The sequence below is a fragment of the Lutra lutra genome, chromosome 6, assembly GCF_902655055.1.
Source record: "Lutra lutra chromosome 6, mLutLut1.2, whole genome shotgun sequence".
NCBI classification, from domain to species: domain Eukaryota; kingdom Metazoa; phylum Chordata; class Mammalia; order Carnivora; family Mustelidae; genus Lutra; species Lutra lutra.
The window spans coordinates 13,998,057-14,016,049 of NC_062283.1; the positions used below are offsets into that span (position 1 = coordinate 13,998,057).

The window sequence follows — 17,993 nt, forward strand, 5'->3', positions numbered from 1 at the left end:
CAGAAATACTTGGTTTATTATTTTATTTTCAGTGAAGTAATGTATTTAAGTATTTGAAGAGAGATTATTAAGTCATCATTTTGGGATGCCAGTAGACTCACTCCTCTGACTTGTATCTGAACATGACTGTGGTGAAATTACTGTTAGAGGACATTCATGAGAAGTTTTTGGCTATATAACTCTTGATCCTTTGAATGAGGAATTGAGTTTTTTTTGCAGAATAGTCAAGTTATTTAAGAATGTACTTTCATGGGGAAAAACTTTTTTTTAAGAAACAAAAGTCCTGTATTTTGCATCGTTCAGTTTATTTCCCTTGGTAACAAAAAATCTCTTCTTTCCCTTCCCAGAATTACTTAAAAGCTAAATGTAGGTGAGGAAGATTGAGTGGTAAGGCTCGATAAAGCAGCATGGGTGTTGGTCAAAAGTCAAATGCGACTGTTTTGCAACCAGTTTTCTTATAAGGTTCTTGACATAGCTTAGAAGATCTGTCTGAAACCAGAGTCCTGGAGGCAGTCGCAGTACTCCAGAAAGAACACTGCGGCCTGACTAACGAGGATGTTGATCTTGAAGGGAGATAGAACAGTGCTCAGACCTCTGTTCGTGTTACTGAGAAAAAGACTGGTCTCACTATTTAATTCTAGGTTTTAAATTTTTTCCTTTCCTTCCTTGGCCATTCCTTCCCTTATTTTCAGTGTAAATTCAGCTTGTCACTACCGTCTGCCTTTGAATAACCGTTTCTAATGCCACTTTTTTTGGTTTTTGTTTTGTTTGTGTTTTAGGTATTGCTTTCACCGACCTACCGGTAAGACATACTTTCTTTTAAAAGCTGTTTTGTATTTTTAATTAAAAGAAGTGTAAAGAAACTGGTATTAAGCATGTTTGGAATTCCATCTCACTGATATTTATCAAGTTTATATGCGATACATAGACTAGAGATCCTTTCCCCAGGCGCCAGGTGCCCTGGCACAAGGGAACTGTGTAACTAAACAAATAAATCAGAATTGGTTACTTAAAATACACCTTGTACCATCACTGTCACTGCATTCAGTTGAAATGTGTTTCTTTGGTATCACTGAACCTTTTGGCAAGTGGCTGTGCCATGGATGCTGTGCACCATGCTCCAGACCAGGTGAAGGGCTCCGTCCTCTTGACGTACTCAGTCTGGGGACTAGGAATAAACAGTACATTAAGGACAAATAAACTATGACATTTTTAAGGGTGGTAGGTACCTTTTAAAGAAAGAGCAAGAGAGTGGGAGTACCAAAGACAGAACATGGGCTGTACGGTTCACTCGCCTTTGCCAAGGTTTGCAAGGGGGCACTGGAGCAGGGACGCGGAACAGAGTGAGGGAGTCGGCGGAATAGGTGGATTGAGCAAGAATGGCCCAGGCAGAGAAACAGGTAGAGGAGCCTGACTGAGGAAGGGGCCCAGAGAGGGGACGAAGACAAGAGTGTGCTAGATGAGTCCAGGTCGAGGTGGGGCAGGGTGAGTGAGCTCATGGACACCTGGAGGGCCACTGCAAGTACCTGGGCATTTACTCTGAGTGAAATGCAGACACTGCAGTCTCCGTTCCCATGGTTAGCTTCGGTTTAAAAGGGTCGCTGACGGCTCTTTGAAAAGTAGACTGGGACAGGGATTTAGGGCAGGCAGACCTGGGAGGAGGCTCTTGCAGAAATTCAGGCAGCAGGTGATGGTGACTCACATCGTTAGAGATTTCAGGGCTTTGATTGTGGATGCCTTATTTACCAAGGCGAAGACTGCCCATCGTAACACACATCACAGGAAACGTTAATGGGGAGACCTAACAAACCAGGATAGGATGCTTTGCTATCACTTAAAATTGTTATTTTGTATTCACTGAATGATCTCCTAAGGTATTTAAATATAGATTTTTAAAAAATTTTATTTATTTATTGACAGAGAGAGGGGTCACAAGTAGGCAGAGAGGCAGGCTCCCTGCCGAGCAGAGAGCCCAGATGCGGAGCTCAATCCCAGGACCCTGAGATCATGACCTGAGCTGAAGGCAGACCCTTAACCCACTGAGCCACCCAGGCGCCCCAAATATAGGTTTTTAATGTATAGATTTTAATCAGTATCACTTGTTAAACACCTGAAAATAATGAAATAAGGAATATAGATTGGCTAAGGTATTCCCCAAACTTCATATTTAGAATCCAGTCTTTTAAACCACTTTTTTAGAGTTGATGTCTGTGGTTTTCTACTTGATGCTGCCATCTGTGCCATCAAGAACATTTCCTGAGAGCTCTCTGTTTTGTCTCTCGCATTTTCTCCTAAGCTTCCGATTGCATTGTGCAGGCTCTGATGCTGCCCATTTTCAGTATTACCAGAAGGCACTACAGTAACCAGGACTCTGGTATTTCTTTCTTAGTTGGTCTGTGCATGACCTGTTGACTAAAATGTCTTAGAGGTAGCAGTTATCCAGCTGTTTCACCAGGAAAAAAATGAGTCAAGTTCCAGAAATTTCGGAGAGCTTGTTCTTGAATGGATTCACACCTGTGCGGGCAGGGACAGCTGCCTGTATAGACAGATGTAAGGTGCCACTGTTTATAAGACACATTTCAGTTTCAGAGATGTTTTGAGAAGGGTGACAGGAGAATCAGAGGCAGAGGATAGTTATCCTATCTATAGGTTATTAATGTTCCTGAAGAAAATTCTAGGGGGAAAAAAACAAAACAGAAGAAATAGAAGTTATAATAGAGAACAGCTTTGCTAAGCCAAGGAAAATTCGGAGTCTAAAATCAACATGCTCACTAGGAAGTATCATTTAATAAGCAGCACGGGAACCAGTGTTTATCTTTTTGAAAACGTTTGTAATCTTAGGATTTTGTCTTATATTTATGCCAAAGTAAGTTCCAGGTAGATTAAAGAGTTACATTTAAAAATAAAAATAAGTATGATTGGAAAATATCCCAACTGAGAGCCAAGAGGATTTTCTGATGAATTGGATATGAAAAATACGAGAGAGAATAGGACTTCGAGAGTCTTGGCTTGAGGAATGGAAAGAATGGTGATGCCGCTTACTCATGCAGAGATGGCTGTATATAGGCAGAGCAGGTTTAAGGTTGGGGGGTGGATCTGGAGATCAGTTTTGGATAAGTTTTTTGGTTGGTTTAAGATTTTATGTATTTATTTGACAGAGATCACAAGAAGGCAGAGATGCAGGCAAAGAGAGGAGGGGAAGGCAGGCTCCCTGCTGAGCAGACAGAGAGCCTGATGTGGGGCTCGATCCCAGGACCTTGAGATCATGACCTGAGCCGAAGGCAGAGGCTTTAACCCACTGAGCCACCCAGGCGCCCCTGGTTTTGGATAAGTTAAATGGAGTTCCCAAGTGTTCAGTTGGCCATGTAGGCCTATAATTCAAGAGAGTGATCTGGGCTGGAGACAAAATTTTGGGAATCCTTGGCATTTCTGTGTTTAAAGTATGAGACCAGGTGACATCCACAGGGAAGTGTGTGTAGGCAGAGAAGAGGGGCATGCATGTTTGGGAAAAGAGAAGGAACCAGCAAAGGGAGATTGAGAAGGAGCCTACGGAGAGGTAGGAGGAAGACTTAGAAGGGGGTGTGTCCTCAAAGCCAAGTGAAGAAAGCCTCTCTAGAAGCAAGGCAAAATCAACTGTGTGAGATGTCCCTGTGATACCATGCGTAGGCTAAGAACTGGGAATTAATCACGGATTCAGCAGAGAGGAGGATGCTGGTGACCTTGACACAGAGTTTCAGCAGACTGAGTGTTGGAGAAATCCTCATTGGAAAGAGTTTACTAGCAAATAGGAGGAGGGAAATCACAAAGTAGGGACAGCTTTGTGGAGGATTTTGACTGAATAGGGAGGAAGCAAGTGGCATGTGGTGGCTGGTGGAGGATGTGGAGGCAATTAAAGATTTTTTTTTATTTACCAGGATGTTTATTTGCCAATGGAATGATTCCAGTAGCAAGCAGATGAGTTAATATAAAGGGAGGAGAAGTAACGCAGTCCTCACACCACTCACTGGACGCGAGGGGCTGGGGTCACATGCTTAGGAAGGGGGGACTGGAGGTGTGGCCAGTTCGAGGTGCGGATGGGGTATGTGTGGCTCAGATCTCTCCAAAGGGACATTCTGTTCCCTTTGCAGTTGGCGGAAGGGCTCACCTGGGTGGGTGTTTGGTGTTTTGTTTTTTTACCTCTCTTGTGGCCTTAAGCAAGTAAAACCAACCTGTCGGAGCAAGCAGTTGTTCGATGAGCTTCTGTTCCTCACTTGTACAAGTGGTGATAATTTGGAAAAGGCTAAGCTGGTTGTAGACATATTGACTATTTTTGTGTTGTCTTCTGATTATTTTTGTCCCATTTGAGAGTCACTAGTCATGTTTTTTGCCTTGTCTGTAATTAATCAGTGAGGATACTCAGCTTTGTAGCACCAGTGGGTAAAGTGGTTACAGTGGTTGTTGCAAGGTTGTCTTTTGTTTTTTATACAGTGGTTCTGTTTTATTTTGTGACTCAGGTCTTCTGGGGCTCCCACGTGCAGCACAGCATTCTGCTACTTAAGAAAAAAAAAAAAAAGCTAGTCTTTCCCTTAAGTGTCCCACAAGAAGTGTTTGTATGTTCTGTACCTGTGATGCCTCACTAGCGGGTCATAGCATTACATCCTGGCAGGGTATTTACAGAACAAAAGTTGATCTAGATGGTTGCACTCATCATGGAACCTATGGTGTTTACATGCCTTTGAAAACCTGGTATCTTTTTCAGAATGATCTTTCTTCACCAGTTCGGGAAGTGTCCCTCTGTAAACTCACTCAGTTTGGGATTAGGTCAATTCCTTTTGTTATAGAAGCTGCTCTCATCTAAAATGATGCTGTATTCCAGTTCTTGCTGCAGATTTGAAATCTACTTTTCATAGATACATTATTTGCTTTCATTTTCTTTAGAAAACATCTTCAAAACAGAACAAAATTCTACTATTGAGGATATGATTTTGTGTATCTCTAGCTTTTGAATATTTTTAGGATCTGTATTTTTCATAGGTTAATAGAAATTAGGAGATCTTTTTAAATTCTCTTTATAGAGGCTTAAGTTATTCTCATTTTTGTGTAATTCTACACAAAAAGGGGTGATCTTTTTTTTTTTTTTTTTTTTTTTAAGAAAGTTTCCTGGAAAACATTGTTTTACATAAATCCACAGCCTGGATTCATGCGATATCATAGAAGAACCTTGAAAGCATTATGCTAAGATGAAAGAAGGTAGTCATGAAAGACCACATATTCTATAATTCCGTTGATATGAAATGTCCAGAATAGGCTGATCTGTGTTGTCAGAAAGTGGTTGTCGGGGGTTACGGGATGGTGGGCAGGAGTGGACTGCTAGGTGCGTGGTTACTTTTTGGAATGATGGAAATGTTGTAAAATTAAAATTGTGATGATGGCACATCTTGGTGATTATTTGTTGTTTTTATTTTTTATTTTTTCAAGATTTTTATTTATTTGTCAGAGAGAGAGAGAGAGAGAGAGTGTGTGTGTGCAAGCACACAAGCAGGCAGAGCGGCAGCAGAGGCGGAGGGAGAAGCAGGCTCCCTGCCGAGCAAAGAGCCCGATGCGGGACTCGGTCCCAGGACTGGGATCGTGACCTGAGCTGAAGGCAGCGGCTTAACCGACTGAGCCACCCAGGAGTCCGTATTTGTTCTGTTTTTAGAAATCTGTAGTCTAGCAAGTGAAGAAGTCTTTTACATTATTTTTTTAAATGTGTGGTCCAGCCAGTTAGGAGCTAATTCCTTTCTCTCTAGTTCTTCGTTTAAAGTTGAGTAAGTAGTATACAAATACACTTACTTTTCATTGACCCCAGCTAGCTTTACCACACCTAGTTTCTTATTGAGTTCTCCTGATTACAGAAGTTATATATAGTGTTAAGTATTGAAATACTAATAAAAATGTTTATAAATACAGAAATGTACAAAAGAGAAGTTTCTCATAATCCCAGCCTGTTTAGATGGCTCTGTTGACTTGAGTGTATATCTTTCCAGGTCTGTTTTTAAACTTGTATTAACCAGTCTGTCCATTTACAGAAAAGGTAGAGCCATAGTTTATGTAGTCTCTAGCTTGCTTTCTTCGTTTAGTAATATATAGGACGTCTTTCTCTGTCAGTATACAGATTTTTTACTCTTATTTTTTATAGTAACTTATTGTATGATGCACTACGGCAACTTCTGAGATGCACATCTTTCCTATTTTGACATGAAATGGGGGTGCATCTTAGGATTGCTGGCCTGTCAGATTTTTTTTTTTTTTTTAAGATTTTATTTATTTATTTGACAGAGAGAGATCACAAGTAGACAGAGAGGCAAGCAGAGAGAGAGAGGAGGAAGCAGGCTCCCTGCTGAGCAGAGAGCCCAATGCGGGACTCGATCCCAGGACCCTGAGATCATGACCTGAGCCGAAGGCAGCGGCTTAACCCACTGAGCCACCCAGGCGCCCTGGCCTGTCAGATTTAATAGGCAGTGTGTTTTCTTCAACGTAAAATGATGGTATATCTTATTAGAGTCTGAGTTTCAGTGAGTTTGGTGGGTAATACCACCTGTGAGTGGACATTCTTTTTAATATTTTGCCATAAAAATAATGCTGCAGTTGGTATATCTTTGCACATTTGTTTTTCTGTTGGATTTCATTCTTACACGTGACATTGTTTTGTCAGTTTTAATAGACTTGGCCACATTTCTTTCTTGAAATATTATCAGTTTACATTTCTGTGTATAGTGGCTGAGAGGGCTTATTGTCTCAACCTTCAGTCAACATTGGGTATTTTCAGTCTTTTAAATCTTAATCTAATGTGCAAAAAAATCTCTTCTTGTTTTGATTTGTATTTTAGGAAGTTGAGTGAGGTTAAGTGTCTCTTCATATTTTCATTGTCATTTTATATTTCTGCAAATTGCCTGTGTACCCGTCACCACTTAAAAAAAAATTGAGTTGGCTTGTTAATCTTTGTCCTATATTGTGAAAATATTGTTTGCACTGAGAATGTTGATTCTTTCTCATATGTGCAACAGGGTTTTTTGCTATAAATTCCATTTGTCTTGACATTTATGGCATGTTTTGTCACAGGAACGTTTTACACTTTTTTTTTTAAGATTTTATTTATTTATTTGACAGAGAGAGAGATCACAAGCAGGCAGAGAAACAGAGAGGGAAGCAGGCTCCCTGACGAGCAGGGAGCCCAATGTGGGACTCGATCCCAGGACCCTGAGATCATGACCTGAGCCGAAGGCAGAGGCCTCAACCCACTGAGCCACCCAGGCGCCCCGTTTTACACTTTTTTAATGGCACAGTATTATCACTGTTCCTGAATGTCGATTATCTTTTTTTTTTTTTTTTTTTTTTTAAAGATTTTATTTATTTATTTGACAGAGAGAGAGATCACAAGTAGACGGAGAGGCAGGCAGAGAGAGAGAGGGAGGGAAGCAGGCTTCTTGCTGAGCAGAGAGCCCGACGCGGGACTCGATCCCAGGACCCCGAGATCATGACCTGAGCCGAAGGCAGCGGCTTAACCCACTGAGCCACCCAGGCGCCCCTCGATTATCTTTTATAGTGTTATGATTGTGTTCTTGAATTTGTTGGGAAAATTTAGATTAGCAAACAAAACATCTTTTTAAAGATTTTATTTATTAGGGAGAGAGAGACAGAGCACAGAGGTGGAGGAAGAAGGAGGCTCCTTGCTGAGCAGAGTGCGAACAGAGGGCTCGATCCCAGGACCCTGAGAGATCAGAGCCGAAGGCAGACACTTAGGTGACGGAGCCACCCAGGCGCCCCAACCAAACAAAATATTTCTAAAGCATCTTTGGGCAATGCTGAATATCAGAATTATAAATTCTGCTTAACAAACAGGATCGCTTGCATTCGGTGTTATCTTTATTAAGAAGCTTTGGCCTTCTATACTTTCGTTTTAAAGTATGTCATAATTTTGTAATGGAGTTTAATGGAAAGAATACTGTGCTAGAAATGGTGAGGCTTACATTAATTGCTTTATGTCTGTCATGAAGAAGTTGTGTGCTTTTTGGCGCCTGGGTGGCTCAGTTGGTTAGGCTCGTTTTGTGATCCCAGCGTCCTGGAATCCAGCTCCACATCTGGCTCCTTGCTCCGTGGGAGTCCTGCTTCTCTCTCTCCCGTTTCTCCTGCCTGTATTCCCTCTCTCACTGTCTCTCCTTGCCAAACAGATGGATAAAATCTTAAAAAAAAAAAAAAAAGGAAAAGAAAAAAAAAAGGTTGTGTGCTTTTGGATAAATCCCTCCCCCTCTTTAGGTCTGTTTTCTCGGTGGTGGAATGAGAGGGTTGAAACAGGTCTGTCACTTGTTTCCGGCTCAGATTGTAAGAACTTGCTAGTTTTGTTGATTAAGAATCCGTACATCTGGGACACCTGGGTGGCTCAGTTGGTTGGACGACTGCCTTCGGCTCAGGTCATGATCCTGGAGTCCTGGGATCGAGTCCCGCATCGGGCTCCCAGCTCCATGGGGAGTCTGCTTCTCTCTCTGACCTTCTCCTAGCTCATGCTCTCTCTCACTGTCTCTCTCTCAAATAAATAAATAAAATCTTTAAAAAAAAAAAAAAAAAAAGAATCCGTACATCTGCGTACATTGCATTACCATTTCTTTCCCAATCCAGTGCGGTTCTGTTTCTCAGTATTTTGACACAGTATTCCTTTAGTTTCTGATTCTGGTGGCTTGAGTGCGGAGTTGTTTCTAAATACATCCTCTTAGCTTTTTGCTGTGAAATCTGAGCATCTTACAGTTACATCCAAATTATCCCCTCTCGGTCTCTACCTGATTTTGTACTGAAAATATTTGTAAGAACCATTAAAGCAAAGAAATAAGGTGTAAATACAGTGAATGGTGATTAAAGTAGGATTTGGAGTTTGTAGGAAGGAAAACTAAACTTAGATCTGGTGTCCGATAAATCTGTGTTCCAGTCTAGACCCAGGGCAAGTTAATGACCCCCAGTCCTCAATTTCTTTATCTCTGTAATACAAACAGTGATTTTTCCCAGGATTATGTTGTTGCTTAAGCCCTGCTGTTCAGTAGACATTCAGTAGCTCATGCCCACTTTAGGTATAACAAATAGTAATAGAGCCAAAAGACCTTGCGTAGTTTTTGTGTACTTGAAGCTGGTAAACTTGATTGTTTAGTCTCAAAATCTTGGAGTATGTCTGGATGCATTCCTCTGTGAGTCTGAATATTTAAATTCTTTTCAGCTCCAAAAATATGTGCATTTGAGTCCTTTGTTTTTATAAGGAGAACCCCTACTCTCAGTGGCACTGTGTTTTGCTTAAAATTACATTCTACCACTGCCTCTTCCTAATGGCGTGCCAGATGTACAGAGGAATGAAGCTAGGAAACTTAAAAGTAGTGTGTGCCCAGTTAGGATTGCACTTCTGGGGTAACTGGTCCTTACATGCCATTTCTAGACATGCATCATACATATATATAGAAAGATAGGTCTGAGTTATGTGTTTAGATTTTAATCTTTGTAACTATTATATGATCTGTTCAGAAGAGCAAGATTTTGTGTTTTTGTTCATTATAGGTAGGTGTAATACCACACAGCCTCTGAATAAACAAAATAAGTGACTTAGGTTGTTTCATATTTTTTCTTGATGATCACAGCATAGGAAGTGGTGTTTTTCATTCAGCCTGTAATCTATTTCAGATCATTTGTATTTGGATGATTTCCTTTTAATTGTATTTAGATCATTTTTCTTTCTCTACTGGTTTTGATTGCAGTTTTAAATTACGCAAGAAGTAAATTGTATTCTGTTATTTTAAAAATAGCATTTGTGAAAGAATGAATATGTCTGTAATATAAAAAGGATAGATAGATGCTAGTGGAATGTGTTGTCTTACAGCCAAATTTATATCCTACCGTGGGGCTCCAAACGCCAGGAGAAGTCGTCGATGCCAATTTTGGGCAGCATCCTTTCGTGTTTGATATAGAAGATTACATGCGAGAGTGGAGAACCAAAATACAGGCGCAGATAGACCGGTTTCCTATTGGAGATCGGGAAGGCGAATGGCAAACCATGATACAAAAGTAAGTGAAGAAATTTGAATGGATGTTATTATTCCAAAACGTATTTCTTATAAAACATTCTTTTAGCATAAAAGAATATTTACTGAAGCTTTTTAATCTAATTTATATCCTAATAATCTTAGTGTATCATTGATTATATTTAGATCTCTGGAAAAAGTAATTTACTCTTCTTAAAAATTATTTTTTATATATCCGAATAATTTTAATATATTGATTATCTTTTAATCGCTATGAAAAGCAGCTCACTCTACTTGAACAATTAAAAAATCATTTTATATTTGGTGGCACACATACAAAATTATATTTTAGCCTGACATACGAATTTAGTGGAGGAAATACAGTGACACTAGATCGCTTGGGTTGATTGATGTGCTATCCTTAGTACTCGGACCTAATGCTTTCCATAAGTCACTTGATTCTCTTGAAATAGTGCTGATGCAAAAGATAAATTCAGGAAGATAATTTAGATTGTGTAATTCAGGAGCTGTGGGTTTTGGGGTATGAACTTGGCTGTGTTCAGCAGTAGTTCTGATACGGATGAGGATAAAGAAATACTACTCAGAATAAGAATCAAAATAATGGTGTAGTTAATGTATTGGAATACAGACTTGGTATGTACATTTTGTATTTCAAGATTTGACTCATTTTTTTTTCCAGTGTATCGTTAACTCTTTTAGAAATAATATCAACTATTTTTGCTTATTAGGATCCCTGTCCCGTTTTTGCTAAATCTGTTTATTGTTTTTCATGTAGATTCAGGGAGGTTATTGTTGCCCCTATTCTAAATTGGAAAATCTGACCAGAAGCCTCCAATTGAAGGAGTTTTTTAAAAATCTTACTAATTATTTTTAATGTAATTTACTTTTACGTGTTATTATTAGACATTTAAGAGGCAGCAAAAGAATTAAGATCAAAGAGTTAGGAATATGGAGTGAGGATTCCTAAAAGTAGGATAAATACTTCACAGATTCCGTAATAACAGTGGTACAGAATCAGTTAGGTAGCAGCAGAGCAAAGAGTGGGTGTCAATAAAGGTGTACCATAAAATGAACAACTTTATCTCAACTCCTTCTTTATGAAAAAGTAGAATTTCATTGGATTGGAAGTCAGGAAAATTTAAGTCCTGTAACAGTCAACTTTGTAGACTATACCTTTGCCAGAAGGCTGGAGATGACTCCTGGCTCTCCGTATCACTAAATGGTAACTCTTAATAAAGCTTGAAATAGTACAGACTTAAAAAGTAAGTAAGTACCAGTAAATGTAAGTAGTCATTTTCACTGCTGTCATCTCACCCAAGAAAAGAGCAGAGACTTCCAGATAGCGCCAGTCTGACAGTTCGTCTTAAATATCTGTGTAATTGCTTTGAACAGTTGTACATTTAAAGATAGAAGTTTTTGCGTGTGTCTTTTGGAGGCAATAATGATTGGAAGATATGATGGTGATTCTGAAAACATGCTTCTTCCCAGGAGCGATTACCATCTGGTAGTGCACAGCCTCTGCACTGGTATTTTTTGCCCGTACAGTTGACAGGAGAGCAAAGTCCGGCTGACAGTCTCGTCATTACCGTGAGTTAGAGCTAGAATAAGTTGCTCTCCCAGGGTCACATCCCTGGGATGTGCTTTAAAAATGGTCACCACTGAGCATCACAGCAGGGCAGTAGTAGAAGAAATATCATTTCTCTTAATTCTGTAGCCAGAGTCCAGTGCAGTCTCCCACCCCCCCACCCCATTTTTTATAAAATTGACACTCACCATGACTTCCTAGGAAGTCCATTTTTAAAAAGCTCTTCCCTACCCTTTTAAACCTAATTTGACCATTTAGATGAAATAAAATGAAAAATCTGTTTCCTGGAGATTTTCCCCTCTGCCCCCGATCCCTCTTTCCTGAATCACTGCTTCCTACCACTTTCTGATCGGTCCTCGGTCATGCCAGAGGCAGGCAGGTTTAGGAGTTGAATATTCGGGTATATTGGATATTTGGGTTAATGTTGTTGAGTCGTACTGTTTCTCACCTTTTGTAGTTAGATATCAAGGTGTTTTGACCACTAGATGACATTTTAGAAAACTCTGTTCTCTGGAAGTGTGGCGCTTCCATGGGAATCATACTTTCATGTCCAGTGATGTACAGTAATCTTTCACGTACCATGATACTGATTGAGATGAGAAGGGGTAGTTTCTCATTGATGAGTATTGTCACCCGCATAGGCTTCGTTCTGAAAGATCCTCTCTCGTGTTCACGTTAGTATTTCTTGTGTTCACGGCTGGTAGATCCCATCTCATGTGACCGATGAGTAAAGAAAGGAATTGAACTCCATGACACGCAGAGTTCATCTGTTACTTAAACATCGTTGTATTTTATAAAATGCCAGCACTTCACTGGGCTAGGTCGTACGATAAAGATGAAATGGAAATTATGGTTAGTAGGATTGAATATGAGGCTGGGAAGTCACAGGAAAGAAGCCGGGGATCAGGGGCAGCCAAGAATCAGGAGTCTGTCCGTGACTCTACTCTAGTGACTGTCATTCTTCTGGAGAGTGCTGGTAGCCTGGCGTTGGCAGTTCTCTTTTTGGAAATACTACATGACCAGAACAATATGATTTTTTTTTTTTTTTAACTTTATAGTTGAGGTTCCTAAAGCCTTATTTCAAAGGGAATAGGTTGGTTTTGTAACAACAGAGTAGATCTTGTTTTATATAAATTGTAGTATGAAGCCTGTATTCTCTTGACTAAAAGATGTGTGTTTCTTCTTTTTATTTTAAGAATGGTTTCATCTTATTTAGTCCACCATGGGTACTGTGCCACAGCAGAGGCCTTTGCCAGATCTACAGACCAGACCGTTCTAGAAGAATTAGCTTCCATTAAGAATAGACAAAGTAAGGACCCTGTGGTGCATGGATGATACTTGTTTTCAGATTATAGGTTTGGTTATATTGACTTTTAGAAATTTTATTTTTTAAGTTAAAAAATTTCAAATATATTAAAATTAATGCCTCTGAAATTTATTTTCATTGACATTTTTGAAGACCACCTTACAGAAAACTCACATAAGACTGTGTTAGCATTCTGGATATGGAAAGATATAATTTTGGAGAAAGTTGTATAAGAAATGTTTACCAATCTAGGAGGTAAATATTTAACAAATTTTTTTTTTTTTTTGTAAAGTAGTCCCATGACTAGATACTAGTGCAGATAATACTTGAAAGAAATGTAAATCTTTGCATATTCCAGTTGCTGTCTAAAGATGGCATTGATCTTGAGTTTTTACTGCTTTAGTCCCCGCGCTTGCGGCCGGAGCCGGGGCCTGTGCTGGCGGGAGCGAGTCAGCATGTGGCTCTGCCGCCGTTTGCCCTCTCGCTGGGGGTGTTAGTCCATCGGGCAGTGTGTGGCCTGGTGAGAGGACAGTCATCAAAACACAACGGGATGGGTGAAGTCAGGATGCTTGAAACTTGCTTTAGCACCGATTACATTATGTTGTCACTAATCGTATGCTTGCCTGCAGTTCTCACTATGTAGCGAGCTCTGACAAACGGGAGATGATCAAGTACTCTTTCTGTGTACTCATCATCTGATTTGGCAGATTATCTGACACCCAGGGAACACTCAGTGAATGTTGAATTCAGATTTTACTCAAAGGCTAGCATTCTCATAGTACTGGGGGCAGAATGTTACATATTTGATAAGACGTTTTGAATATTTTCTCTAATGTTTGCTATGGTCTTTTTAAAAAAACACTTTATTGAGGTATGGTTGACATACTAAAAGCTGTACCTATTTTTAGTGTGTGTAACTTGATGAGATTGGGAAAAGTATTCTGTGAGGCCGGCACCACCTTGTAGGCTGTAAACACATCCGTCTTTTTAAACTAGTGTCTAGTACCTCAGTACTGCTTAACAGGTATTTTTCCTGTATTACTTGTATATTAGTTTGTGATTTTTAAAAATAGTTTATGAAATACCTAATATTTCTAGTTTTTTAATATGTCCAAAATCTCTCCTTGATTACCTAATAGAAACTATGATTTTAGAAAAAGAAATGAAAGTTAATTGCAATAATTTATTTAAAGCATTTTTTTACCTTTTTTTTTTGACGGCCCTCTTATGTTACTACTCCTAAAAAATTGATTTCTTGCTTTCTTTCTCTAACTAGGAATTCAGAAATTGGTGTTAGCAGGAAGAATGGGAGAAGCCATTGAAACAACACAACAGTTATACCCAAGTTTACTTGAAAGAAATCCTAATCTCCTTTTCACATTAAAGTGAGTTTCTAATAAAAAATTACTACATTATGTGTGTGTGTGTGTTATATAATCAGAATTATTTTCATGTTTTAATAGTTTTAATCTTTGTTTCACCTTGTTTCAGGTATTAACATAATTTTGTAATATAGCTCATTTAAGTAACAGATGATTAAAAAAAAAACCCTGTGTTGGGGATTATAAGCAGATGGCATCTTTTCCTCTGTTTGCTCTTCTGTTACGCTAGCTATATGTTCAAAAGTGTTAAAATCTTCTTTAGAAGATGGATTATCTGTTTTTCTTCCCACAAAGTACCTTATTGTAAGTCTGTGTAATTTTGGAAAGTTGTGGTAAAATATACGTAACATAAATTTGCCAGTTTTACACGGCAGTTCTGTAGCATTAAGTACAGTCACACTGTTCTGCAGTCCTCACCAGCCGTCCATCTCCAGAACTTTTGTCGTCATCCCAAACGGAGACACGAACTTCCCATTTCGCCTTGCCCACAGCTCCTAGCAACCACCATTTTATTTTCTCTATGAAATTGAATTTCACTACCCTGATACCTCATCTAAGTGAAATCATAACATATTTGTTCTTTGTTACTGGCTTGTTCCTCTTAGCAAAATGTCCTCAGAATTCATCCATATGTAGCATATGTCGGAATTGCGTTCATTCCAAAGCTGACTGGTAGACATTTGGGTTGCTTCCACTCTGGTTGTGAATCATGCTGCCATGAACCGGGTGTACAGATACCTGTTGGAGTGCCTGTTTCCAGTTCTTCAGGGTATATACCCAGAAATGGAATTGTTGAACCGTATGATAAATCTGTATTTAATTTTTTGAGGACATTAATCCTTAGAATTCAGTAGCCCCGCACCATTTTACAGTCTCACCAACAGCCTACAAGAGTTCCAGTTTTTCCACATCCTTGTCAACACCTTATCTTCTGCGTCTTTTTTTTTTTTTTTTAATAACAGCCATTGTAATGTGGCTTTTTTTGTTGGTCTTTCTGAATCTTTATTATTTTGAAATTTAGGTGTTATTAAGTTTAATATTTCCTGTCTCTTAAGTATCAGAAACCCTTTGTAAGCCAAATGTTAGAATTGTTTTGCTTTAGAGTAAAATTTTAAGTGTGGCCCATTTTGGTGAAGAAGTTGCAAAAGGACCTAGGAATGAGGAAGAGTGGGGAGCACGGCTCTTTGTGTCCTATGTCCAGGAAAGCACATCGTGTTCTTACATACTATTTGACTTGCTATCAGGTGCAAATATTATTTGATCAAGTTATTTTTAACTTCAGAAATGAAGTCCATATTGATTTTATTATACTACAGAGAGATTGTCATTTTCTCAGTAACTCTTGAATAAAGGAGATACAATGTCTTTTGCTTTACACTCTGATTTTTCTGGAAAATTTCAGATTTAAGCAGTACAGTATATGAAACCACAGGTAATATTTTTAGTATACAATGGAAAGGCCATACTTAGTGATAAATACAGTTTTTAAAAATATTTCATCTCAAAAATCTGTTGTACTAAATAAACTGTTTGAAAATAAAGTCAGTTTTTCTTTTGTTTTTTTTTAGAGTGCGTCAGTTTATAGAAATGGTGAATGGTACAGATAGCGAAGTACGGTGTCTGGGAGGCCGAAGTCCGAAATCTCAAGACAGTTACCCTGTTAGTCCTCGACCTTTCAGTAGTCCAAGCATGAGCCCCAGCCATGGGATGAACATCCACAACTTAGCATCAGGCAAAGGAAGTACTGCGCATTTTTCTGGTGAGACTCAGTGTTATGACAGAACTTACAAGTTTTTACCTTTCTTTGTGCTTTTGAACCAAAATTTAAAATGTTTAAAAATCTGGATGTTTCCACATAGCCGTTTTGCACACAGGCATACTTGGTCTCACGGTGTTCTGGAAGACAAACGGTAAGTGGATCAGATGGATGTTTTTAGTACCAGGAAGGTAACGTGAAGAAGGGCTGGTTCTGAGGCTGGGTTCTGAGCAGATCTTCATAAACATAGGCCAGCATCTGAGTTGTCTTTGGAAATGAAGTCATAGACGTTCGGTGAAGCTAGAAGGTCACCGTGCGTTCCCGATGAAGTAGAAACGTGAAGGGGGTGCCGCGGTGGTGGTAGCTGTAGTCGGCCCGTCACCCTGCCTCGCTGGGCTGCCTGCTTTCTCATCCGCTCCCTGCCGGCCCCTGCGAGGGTCTGCTCTGCCGCATTCTTTTTCCTCCTGTCCCTTTATGGGCTCACTGGTCTTCTATCTTCAGGCTTTTGGTGTTTTAATGACAGTTCTCTCCTTTTTGGTCATATATGACATCACTTCTCTAGGTTGGTTTCCGGTTTTTCTTAGTCGTCTTTCTTTGCTTGTGTCTCTCATTCCGTTCTTCCCAAGGGATTCTCCTGTCTCTGTGTGTTCCACTTTCTGGAACAGAACCGTTTCTTTTCCTTTCATAGAGTAATAACCCCTTTGCTCTTCCTCCATTGGCACATACCTTTCTCCATTAGTGCCTCTCATTTTATTTACCTCACCATCCCACACATGCCCGTGATTCTCGGGTTTGTATCCTTCGCCACCTCCTGTCTCAAAGCCCATACATTGTCTCACATGTGGAGAACTTCTTAGCTTCGGTGTATTTATATATTAGATGGGAGTGATGAGAACCCTGCCCACCTGGGGGGTTGTGGGGATTAAATAAGATCCATAAATAAGCCTTCAGTGAATGTTAAGGAAGATGGTAATTACAGCCCACAATTAATATCCTTATGTCCTTTCAAAGAAGTTATTTGTTTACTGTTTAAGTAATGCATTGACTCTCCTACATTGTGAAAGTTTTAAATGTAAGACCAGAATATGGGTACATTGTTTACTACTTAATTTAGTGTGTGTTTCTGTGTTCATGCATCTTTTTCTTTGTTTCCAGGTTTTGAAAGTTGTAGTAATGGTGTAATATCAAATAAAGCACATCAGTCATATTGCCATAGTAAACACCAGTCATCCAATTTGAATGTACCAGAACTAAACAGTATAAACATGTCACGATCACAGCAAGTTAATAACTTCACCAGGTACGTGATCTCCCTAGCTTTTGCATTACTATAAGCAACCTGCGTATAAGTGCCATCATTTTTAATAATTTAGAAAAATTGAACTATATGGTCCATAATAGGGCCTGGGAGTTCCCAAGCCCCAGAGAATACAAGAGCGGGCAGTAAGCTCCCCAGAGCTTTTCACTCCCTGTGTGCGTGCAGCCTCCTTCCTTTAGTCCTTGCTCTGACTGCATTCCCTCCTCCACCCGCTGGGACTGTAAGAATCTGTTCCGGGCTCTGCCTTCTTCTGGTTCTCCTGATGGCACCGGCCTCTACAGATGGTCACATAGATGCTGTTCTTATATTTCCCAGTTAAGTCACAGTGGTCTGTTTACTCTCCAGAAGTAACCTAAGATACATTGACAACTATTTTTTTTCTCTGTGTGGGGTTTGGTTTTTTTTTTTTTGGTGTAAATGTATAGAATGTTTCCTGGGTTCCAAATAACTTTACGAAGAATCTTTTCTGAAAGCCTGTGTTTAGAGAGCTTGGTTATAGCAGCAGATGGACCTTAAGTCACTTAGTAATAAACATCCAGCATGAGTGTGGTATTGAGGACCTGTTGGGTGTCAAACATTCTGCTAGGCGTGGTCTCTGACTTCCCAGAGCCT

The 17,993-nt window shown here is 39.6% G+C and overlaps 1 protein-coding gene across 1 annotated transcript in view; it reads left to right on the forward strand.

Annotated features, from left to right (window-relative positions):
- Positions 1 to 17,993, forward strand: part of RANBP9 (RAN binding protein 9) — an 89,091-nt gene that overhangs the window by 54,512 nt on the left and 16,586 nt on the right. Inside the window, exons 5-10 of the mRNA XM_047734390.1 lie at positions 780 to 802; positions 9,872 to 10,056; positions 12,816 to 12,928; positions 14,202 to 14,310; positions 15,876 to 16,066; positions 17,219 to 17,363. Coding sequence (XP_047590346.1) covers positions 780 to 802; positions 9,872 to 10,056; positions 12,816 to 12,928; positions 14,202 to 14,310; positions 15,876 to 16,066; positions 17,219 to 17,363 — 766 coding nt within the window. The remainder of the gene's footprint in view (positions 1 to 779; positions 803 to 9,871; positions 10,057 to 12,815; positions 12,929 to 14,201; positions 14,311 to 15,875; positions 16,067 to 17,218; positions 17,364 to 17,993) is intronic.